At 41.5% G+C, this 9,722-nt stretch overlaps 1 protein-coding gene across 1 annotated transcript; it reads right to left on the bottom strand.

Moving 5' to 3' along the window:
- Nucleotides 1-2,555: 2,555 nt before the first annotated feature.
- spata18 (spermatogenesis associated 18) lies at nt 2,556-9,640 on the bottom strand. The gene is made up of 12 exons (XM_026159066.2): nt 9,198-9,640; nt 7,878-7,983; nt 7,692-7,807; nt 7,491-7,609; nt 7,286-7,381; nt 7,071-7,205; nt 6,753-6,984; nt 6,487-6,645; nt 6,219-6,394; nt 5,890-6,013; nt 5,694-5,768; nt 2,556-5,412 (listed from the first exon to the last, which is right to left on the bottom strand). The coding sequence occupies exons 1-12, from the start codon at nt 9,282-9,284 to the stop codon at nt 5,356-5,358; spliced, it is 1,482 nt and encodes a 493-aa protein (XP_026014851.1). The 5' UTR covers nt 9,285-9,640; the 3' UTR covers nt 2,556-5,355.
- Nucleotides 9,641-9,722: the final 82 nt, after the last annotated feature.

Genomic DNA, 9,722 nt, shown 5'->3' on the forward strand with positions numbered 1-9,722 from the left:
TTTATCATTAATTGAGACTGAATCTTTTACAACAGATTTAGGAAAGGTTTGAGTCATTTTATTGGCGGAAAAAGACTTGATTACTTTCCAAAATTTCTGTGGATCATTGAGGTTCTCAGTGGTGACAGACAAAAAGTATTCAGATTTGGCCTTTTTAATAAGAGAAGTACATTTATTTCTAAGCTGTTTGAAAACAGACCAATCAGTGGAAGTATCTGTTTGTCTCGCCTTGTCCCATGCTCTATTAATGTGTCAGTCTGAGCGCTATAATTCCTTTATACTTTTCACTTCTTTAAAAAAAACACTGCTTTAACAGGATAACATTTTGTTTTGTATTTCTACTCAGTGCGCAGTTTATTAGAAACATTTCATTTAAATTGCCACAATCCAGGGGTTTATCTGTTATAATGCTGAGTTTTAGTATTTGAGACTGTTTGGATTTAGTTTTTATTCTTCTCAGTTTGTGCCTTTGCCCTCATGTGCAAAGGCACAAAGTTTTAATTGTCTTTTAATTATTTCCTGTTTTACTTTGTAGGTTGGTTTTCTCGTATATTTTGGCCTAGTTTCACCTTCTGTTGATGATTTCACCTGTGCAGTGTATTTGCACACTGTGCACATGCAATAATGTCTTTGCCCCTTTGTGTCAAGACATCTGTTGTGCTCCCTGATTTTTCTCGTGCTTCCTGTGCTGTTTTTTGGCTGGACTTCAGTTCTGTGTTACTTTGGGCTTTGCTTTTGCCAGTAAAGGCTCCTTATCTCCTCCTCCAACTTTCATAAAACGTCGTAAAATGATTTCAGGCTTTTTGAAATTGCACAATTAATGTGATAACCCATGTTTTTTTTATTCTGTGTTGAATGATGGACTAAATCCACACTTAAATTGAGCTCCACACATTGCAGTGTTTTTACTTCTTGAGCTTTGATGGAGTAGCAGCATCCCCTATTGTTCAAACAGAGTAGTAGGAAATTCATTAAAAGGACTAGATGTTGTAGTCCTTGATAATGCATTGCTTTAAATGGCGAGAATCTTGACAGATGGCTGTTATGAGGAAAGGCAGCCCAGAAACTTTACCAGCAGCACACATCGTTGTGTGCCTCAGCTTTCAGTCTTTTACCCAGGCTAATCTGCCATTTTTTTGGGGGGGGGGGGAGGAATTAGAGATCTGATCTAGATTATAATATTAAGATTTGGGACACGTCGTCAGTAGTGGACCTTGGATTCATCGGGTGCTTCCGCCATTATTACTAGACACCCTCATCCAAGGAGGCCCTGCCAGGGTTGATCAGGCCCCGGAGTATGTCACTGGTTCATGTTAAGTTGTTATTTCTCTTCTTCTTTCTTCTGTTTAGTTTTCTACTGTTTATTTTCTCCTATCTATTCACTGCAACTGAGAAATAATACTTACCTCTTTAGCATTTATGGAGCCTCATTTCTTCAAAGGGATAGAAAAGGTGATGGAGAGAAGTTAGACAAAAGGGACAAGATAGGAGAGAGCAGAGAGGAGAGCCGGAAGGGGGGGGGGCGCCCGATCTAGCTTCCCACACCTCCCCGCCGGATCGGGCTGTAGGAATGTAATGCCATTTGAAAAGTATAAGACGCAGCAGCAAAAAAAAATATTGGCGACGGCCAGTGGGCCCCCTCAGCTACCTCGTAGAAATACCTATGGTATGAATTTTAAACTAATTCGTCACTTTGTTCTCGAGTTATCACATTCACAAACTTGGCTGTCCACACCACATCAGCTGTTTAAAAATGGTTTTGGTGAAAACTGTCCCTTCTGATTTAACTGCATTACCATGCTGGACTGGGTTAAAAACGCCACTGCACTTTACAGGAAATGCCAGAGTCATCTCTATTTTCTGAGGCGGCTAAGGTCCTTCCACATCTATCGGACTATGCTCGGGATTTTCTATGAGTCTGTTGTGGCCAGTGCTATCCTCTATACTGTTGCATGCTGGGGGAGCAGGTTAGGGGTCGCAGATGCCAACCGACTCAAACTGATTGGCAAGGTCTGTAATGTTGTGGGGATGGAGCTGGACTCCCTTAAGGTAGTGTCGGAGAGGCGGATGTTGTCCAAGATAAAGACAATGTTGGATAATACCTCCCACCCACTCCATGCTGGCTGGCCACAGGTGCATGTTCAGTGAGAGACTGAGATTACCAAAAAGCACCACTGAACAACACAGGAAATCATTCCTGCCCGTGGCCATCTCCCTGTGCAACCCCTCCATCTAATGCACTGTAAACACTGCAACAGTTACATCCTTCTTGTACATGCTGTTTTCTACTCAGTAATGTTGCTGTCAATATTCTTGATATTTATTATTGAGTGATTTGTATATATTGTGCTATTTCTTAAATCTGTAACATATTGTATTGTTAAATAGTCTAGTCTTTTTCTGTTACTGTTACTGTAATGGAGCAAATGTAACCCAATTAATTTCTTTAGGGATTAATAAAGTATGCTGATTCTGATTCTGATGCTATATTGATGAAATTTATAAATGTTTTTTTTAATGTCTGTAGGAAATTAATTGCTACACTGAACTAAGGCTACAGAAAAAAGTCTTTAATCAATATAAAATGATACATTACAAATCAGAAAATAGTTTGGAGTTGCATCAGCCATTTAATACAAAAAACAATCATATAAGGCAGCGGTCCCCAACCTTTTTTGCGCCACGGACCGGTTTATGCCCGACAATATTTTCATGGACCGGCCTTTAAGGTGTCGCGGATAAATACAACAAAATAAAACTAGTACCGGTACCGAAAAAAAGAAGTTTTGTTCATAATACACCTGAAATGACCCAGGAAAACCGAGTTAACGTTAAAAACGATAACAAAATAACGCTGAAAACCGATAAAAACCCTGAAAACTATACATTTCACACCTGAGCCTCAACTCTCGCGGCCCGGTACCAAACGACTCACGGACCGGTACCGGTCCGAGGCCCGGGGGTTGGGGACCGCTGATATAAGGCACCATTAAAGGATACTCGCATTGCAAACCAAATCACTGTAAAATCAATATGTTTTAATTCTTCTTTAATCCGTTTGAAATAAGAAGACACGCACTGTCACACTGAATGCACCCGGATATTTTTCCCCCAAAAAACTACCACTGACCCTTCTGTTTTTTACAATGATGACGTGAACAACTCTTTACGTTTTTAGTGGAAAAATCTCATCACCATCTTATTTGAAAGTCTGATCTGGTATTACATACAGTGGGGCAAAAAAGTATTTAGTCAGCCACCGATTGTGCAAGTTCCCCCACTTAAAATGATGACAGAGGTCAGTAATTTGCACCAGAGGTACACTTCAACTGTGAGAGACAGAATGTGAAAAAAAAAATCCATGAATTCACATGGTAGGATTTGTAAAGAATTTATTCGTAAATTAGGGTGGAAAATAAGTATTTGGTCACCTCAAACAAGGAAAATCTCTGGCTCTCACAGACCTGTAACGTCTTCTGTAAGACGCTTTTCTGTCCCCCACCCGTTACCTGTATGAATGGCACCTGTTTGAACTCATCATCTGTATAAAAGACACCTGTCCACAGCCTCAAACAGTCAGACTCCAAACTCCGCCATGGCCAAGACCAAAGAGCTTTCGAAGGACACCAGGAAAAGTATTGTAGACCTGCACCAGACTGGGAAGAGTGAATCTACAATAGGCAAGCAGCTTGGTGTGAAAAAATCAACTGTGGGAGCAATCATCAGAAAATGGAAGACATACAAGACCACTGATAATCTCCCTCGATCTGGGGCTCCACGCAAGATCTCATCCCGTGGGGTCAAAATGATCATGAGAACGGTGAGCAAAGATCCCAGAACCACACGGGGGGACCTGGTGAATGACCTGCAGAGAGCTGGGACCAAAGTAACAAAGGTCACCATCAGTAACACACTACAACGGCAGGGAATCAAATCCCGCAGTGCCAGACGTGTTCCGCTGCTGAAGCCAGTGCATGTCCAGGCCCGTCTGAAGTTTGCCAGAGAGCACATGGATGATACAGCAGAGGATTGGGAGAATGTCATGTGGTCAGATGAAACCAAAGTAGAACTTTTTGGTATAAACTCAACTCGTCGTGTTTGGAGGAAGAAGAATACTGAGTTGCATCCCAAGAACACCATACCTACTGTGAAGCATGGGGGTGGAAACATCATGCTATGGGGCTGTTTTTCTGCCAAGGGGACAGGACGACTGATCCGTGTTAAGGACAGAATGAATGGGGCCATGTATCGTGAGATTTTGAGCCAAAACCTCCTTCCATCAGTGAGAACTTTGAAGATGAAACGAGGCTGGCTCTTCCAACATGACAATCCAAAACACACCGCCCGGGCAACAAAGGAGTGGCTCCGTAAGAAGCATTTGAAAGTCCTGGAGTGGCCTAGCCAGTCTCCAGACCTCAACCCCATAGAAAATCTGTGGCGGGAGTTGAAAGTCCGTGTTGCTCGGCGACAGCCCCAAAACATCACTGCTCTCGAGAAGATCTGCATGGAGGAATGGGCCAAAATACCAGCTACTGTGTGTGCAAACCTGGTAAAGACCTATAGTAAACATTTGACCTCTGTTATTGCCAACAAAGGTTATGTTACAAAGTATTGAGTTGTATTTTTGTTATTGACCAAATACTTATTTTCCACCCTGATTTACGAATAAATTCTTTACAAATCCTACCATGTGGATTCATGGATTTTTTTTTTTCACATTCTGTCTCTCACAGTTGAAGTGTACCTCTGGTGCAAATTACTGACCTCTGTCATCATTTTAGGTGGGGAACTTGCACAATCGGTGGCTGACTAAATACTTTTTTGCCCCACTGTATCTACATAGAACAACAGCACCAAAACTAACGAAAAATATTAAAAGGATAAAAAAATAAAATAAGAATAACAACACAGCATCCAACAAACACTAAAAACACTGACCAAAAATCTGTAACTCAAGTACTGGAGGATGTTAAATTAGCACCAATCACTAGCACAGTAATACAATCTGCCACTGAAATGTTGACTGATAGTGTTGAGTATGGGTCCTAATTTTAGCACCAATAAAGTGCTAGTGTGCAGGTCTTTTTTGTTCCTGAAATATGCCTTTCCTTTAAGTTCCCAAGCATCACTACAATACTGTTAGTCAAAAATTAATAGAGTAAATATAGTAGAACAACTGTTCAGTTATCTACTGGGCTAATTTTGCTTAATCTATATCATCTTATGTCCTGTAAAGCGTCCTTCCAACAATGCACACAGCCTTTGGTTGGTAAGGTTATGAACGGTTTCATTGCTTTATTTGGTAGAAGCATAAGTGTGACCATGCATTTGACTTTCAGCACATGTGGCCAAATGTCACAGGTGGCTAGCTCTGAGACGTCCAGGAGACAGGCTTCTTCTGCTGTTAAATGCCTAAAAAAGACAATGATGATGATTATACTTCCAGTTTTTGAGTAAGTTAAAGCTTAAACAAACCAAATTACATTTTAAAAAGTGATTCTGAAATACATACCCTTAGAGCCATGGGTATGCATGCACGTTGTTAGGTACAAAAAGTGAAAGGAATCATAATTTCATGAGTAGCTGAGTGATGTTATACCCAGGAAAAGAAAATTATCCCCTGTGTGACCAAAACTCCCAAGTTGTGCTTTTCTTTCTGTGTGGTTGGACTATTTAATATTATAGTGACTTACAAGGCTGCGAGTTGGGCTGAGAGAGCGAGAGCGCACAGGGCTGGTACTACTGCTTCTGCTGCGGCTTCGGCTCCACTGCAAAAACAGAAAAACCACCAGTATGCACACGAGCTTTGTATGCATCTTCGTGTCCTCACGTACCCTGTTAAATAACAACCAGTAATTGTGATATATTTAAACATTAAAAAACCAATACCAGAGCACCACTTCTAGTCACAGCCTCGCCCTTCACTATTACAGTGTTTCCTTCCGTTAAGGCTGGCCACACATGGTACATCACCAGAGGAGCAGTGAACTCAGAGTCGTAGCTGCGCCGATACCTTAAGGGAAAGAGACAGGGGAGAGTTGGAAGTGTGCATCTAAGTGTTGTGGGTGACATCTACTGGTAGAGGCTTTCAGTGACAGGGTGAAGTTCAAGGAGTGATATTCTGTAGTGACTGTTTGCATCATGGAAAACATGTTACTTAAAACTTTCCCTTTAAAAAATGAACAAATGACTGCTGGGTGTACAAAAACAGGACTGACTTGATGTCATTGTATAGTTCTCCATCAGTGGCAAAGCCCAAGTCCAGTGGAGGGTCCAGTGTCTGCATGGCGAAGGCCACTCTGCATGCCTCTCTGATCAACGAACTGATGAGGACAAAGTCCACCTCTGGCGGGAAGGAGATCCGAGGGTTCACATTCATAGCATTGATGACATCCTGCAGAGATGAAAGACGATCATGGTTTCCCTCAGAACTACAGCATTTTGTTCATGAGTGTTGCACAGCACACATGAGACGCATCATCCTACATTGACGCTGGTCTGAACATCATAAAGGTCCAGGTTTCTGACGATGTAGTCCACAGCTGCATCTTCTAAACTTTCCGGCCCAAAGTGAGATGTGGACAGTGTCTTTCTGACTCGTAGCCTGAACTGACGGTAAGCCAGTTTTGCTGTCTTGAAGGATTCCTATAACAGGAAAGCAGGCAATACATACATTTCCATGAATCGCAGCAGACAGCAGATCAAATGATCAGCTCTGTGTACACACAGCTCTAAAATAGCTGCAGCCATACCACAACTGCAATAAAGATTATTCTCTGGACCATCTCCAAGTCAGAAATGTAGCGGCGAAGCAGGGCCTGGGCATCCAGACGCTCCACAGCATACAGGTCATTGAAGCGCGACACAAGGCGGGCGTGGCGGGAGGAGTTAGTGAGCTGGGCTCGGGTGGGTGACTCACTCCTTCCGGGGCTGGAAGAGCGGCTGTGCCTGGACAAAGGGCTCGGAGAACGACTCCTCACCAACCTGAGAGACAGAAAAAATCTAACATATTAATTATTTAAGACGCTGAACGGTGTCAGTGTGTGAGCGTGTAATGTTTGTGTGTGTACCTCGCTTGCAGCATGGCTTTCTCTGTGCTCAGGTAAGACACTTCGTCTCTCAACAGGCGAATCTGCCGCTCATAGTCATCGAGAGCTTCCAGCTTTCTCTTATAAATGTCCACCTGCTCATGTGCGGATCTCAAACTGAAGCACAGACACACTTCACATTAACAGAAAAACTCATACGTGCATATTAAAACAAGTAAATCATCTACATCACCTACTCAGCTTTCAGTTGTAATATTTCATCTTCAGTGGCCAGAAAGGTGGTTGTAGACTTGCTCTTTGTCTCATCCAGTTCCTTCTGAGCATCAAGCAGCCTGTTTAAACAGATCGGTACCTGTATTTACTGACCAAAGTTAAATATGAGCCATTGAAGCTGAGGTAAGAAGGTCTGACAGTTTTTTTTAATCTATAATTTAGACTCACTCTGCTCTGACTGACTCCAGCTGTAGCCGAGCGGAGCACAGCTGAGTCTCCAGCTTCTGCAAGTCATTCTCATGGGAGGCAGAGAGCTCCCTGATCTTTCTGTCCTTCTCTGCTGAATCCTAACATTTAAAAATGATGATATATATGTCATATATATGAACACTCTGACAGATTTTCTGGTTTACTGATAGATGGAGTCACCTGGATGAGCTGTAGACTGGTGTCATCACTGACTGAGGGCCTCGCCATTGAGAAACAGGATCCGAGCCATGGTAGTAGTCGTGTTTTCAGAGTGTCCACTCCAGCATAGTGTCCACCTGATTAGTGACAAAATGTTAGAACCTGTGCTCAATAAAATAAACATAAATAAACTGATGAAGCTTGTACCTTCTGCAGCTGTAAGGTTGAGGATGGCAAACAGTTGGCCCTGGATTTTGGCGGTGATTTCAATCAGCTCACAACATCTGTTCAGATTCTGGTCACAAGAAATCACCTTGGAGGGTTAAAAAAAAGGAAACAAATTTATTTTTCCATTATCTTAACCACTTATCCATCATAGTCACATGGAGCCTTCCCCAGCTGTCACAGTGCCAGAGGTAGAGTACACGCTGTCTAGTACAAAGAAACAGACAACGATTCACTTAAAGCTTATTTAGAATCACAGATTAAACTAACATATATGTTTTAGAACTGTAGGTGGGAAAATTGCATTTGATAAAAACTGCTTAAAAAGTTTGCAGACTCTGACACAAAACTAGGGTTTTAAAACAATTGAAAAATAGCATTTCCCTGTGAATGTTATGAATGTTATTGTCCACGTTTATATAGTCGAAGGTATTGCCCTGTTCTCCCATAATTTCATTTCTTAAGCTTCACTTTTCCTGACAGAAGGTTACAGGAAAGATTTATTCACAATTTAGCCAAGCAAAAAGTAGCTCAGCAAAAAAACTCCATTGTTTTATGCCGTGTACCTATTTATTATATTAAATTTATTTAAACAATATTTAGTTTAGGAGGTTTGTTAGGTCTGTTAGGGTACGTCTCCTAGATTTTCTTTAAAAAAATCAATATATATAATCAATTAATCGATATAGTACTATATTGTTATATTATATATATTATGATGGTTATTTCTTTATTACTTACTTATTACTCATTTTTACTTATTAGTTTCTTATTAGCTTTATTTCGTATTAGCTGTAAACACTCGAAGGCATTTGATGCCTACGTTTGAAGTTATTGCCTCTACAGGAAGAAAGAGGAAGTGAACCATCTCAACATGAGGCAAATATCTTTGGAGCTGTCTAAAAGTACCCATGGCAACCGGCGTCCATACCAACCAAACTCCACTGGGAAATCAAATCTAAACAAATGCATTCCTTTGCTGTATTTTTTAAAATGATTTAAAGCGTTTCCAAACTGCCTGTAACAGTTTCATTTATGATTATAATAATAAAGTGGAACAAAACAAATGAAAATCACAGGTTTAACGAATAAAAATCAGTAATGGACGAGAGCAGACAAACCTATTTGTCATGTTCTGAAGACGAGGATGCTCATAATATATCTGAAACCCTTTGGCTAAAAGGTTCAACTGTATGCAAATATACCAATTCAGTGGATAGTGATCATGGAAATAGGACTGGCTAACACGGATGAAGTTGTGTGGTCAGATTTAGGTCAATCATGACTTATTGATGAACTTACATGGTAGTCCTTGTGCCAACTCTCAAGCTTGTCCTGTAAGACGCTGAATGAAGATGTGTTGGTCAATCTCCTTAAAGTGTCAGCCATGTCGATCCACAATCCTCGGGAGGTTTTAAAAATCCCCAGGAGGAGGCCTGCAGCAGTAGCAGCAGGCGGAGGGGGGTACGTCTTAACGAGGAGTGTAGTAAAAATTCCTGGACCGGCAGCTTTCTGCACCTGCGACACGAATGCCAAGCGCCGCCTTCAGTTGTGGCAACCGAGTGAGGAGACGACGGGAGCAACGAACGCAGGGTTTAAATAAATTACTCCCGTCTCAGTCAGGCCTCTGCAGACTGTGGTCTCCCCCCAGATGTAAATACGATCGTAATGACATCCTGTTAAACGAAACCAATACCGAGGGAGTTAACTAACCCCCCTTGGGGTCAGGTGCTGCTCGAGTGGCGGTGTTGGGTCAAATCCGATTATACGATAATATGACATACTAAATTAAATGTGCAGTTCATTGTTGTATCTAAAATAATAACT

Source organism: Astatotilapia calliptera, chromosome 23, assembly GCF_964374335.1.
Source record: "Astatotilapia calliptera chromosome 23, fAstCal68.1, whole genome shotgun sequence".
Lineage (NCBI taxonomy): Eukaryota > Metazoa > Chordata > Actinopteri > Cichliformes > Cichlidae > Astatotilapia > Astatotilapia calliptera.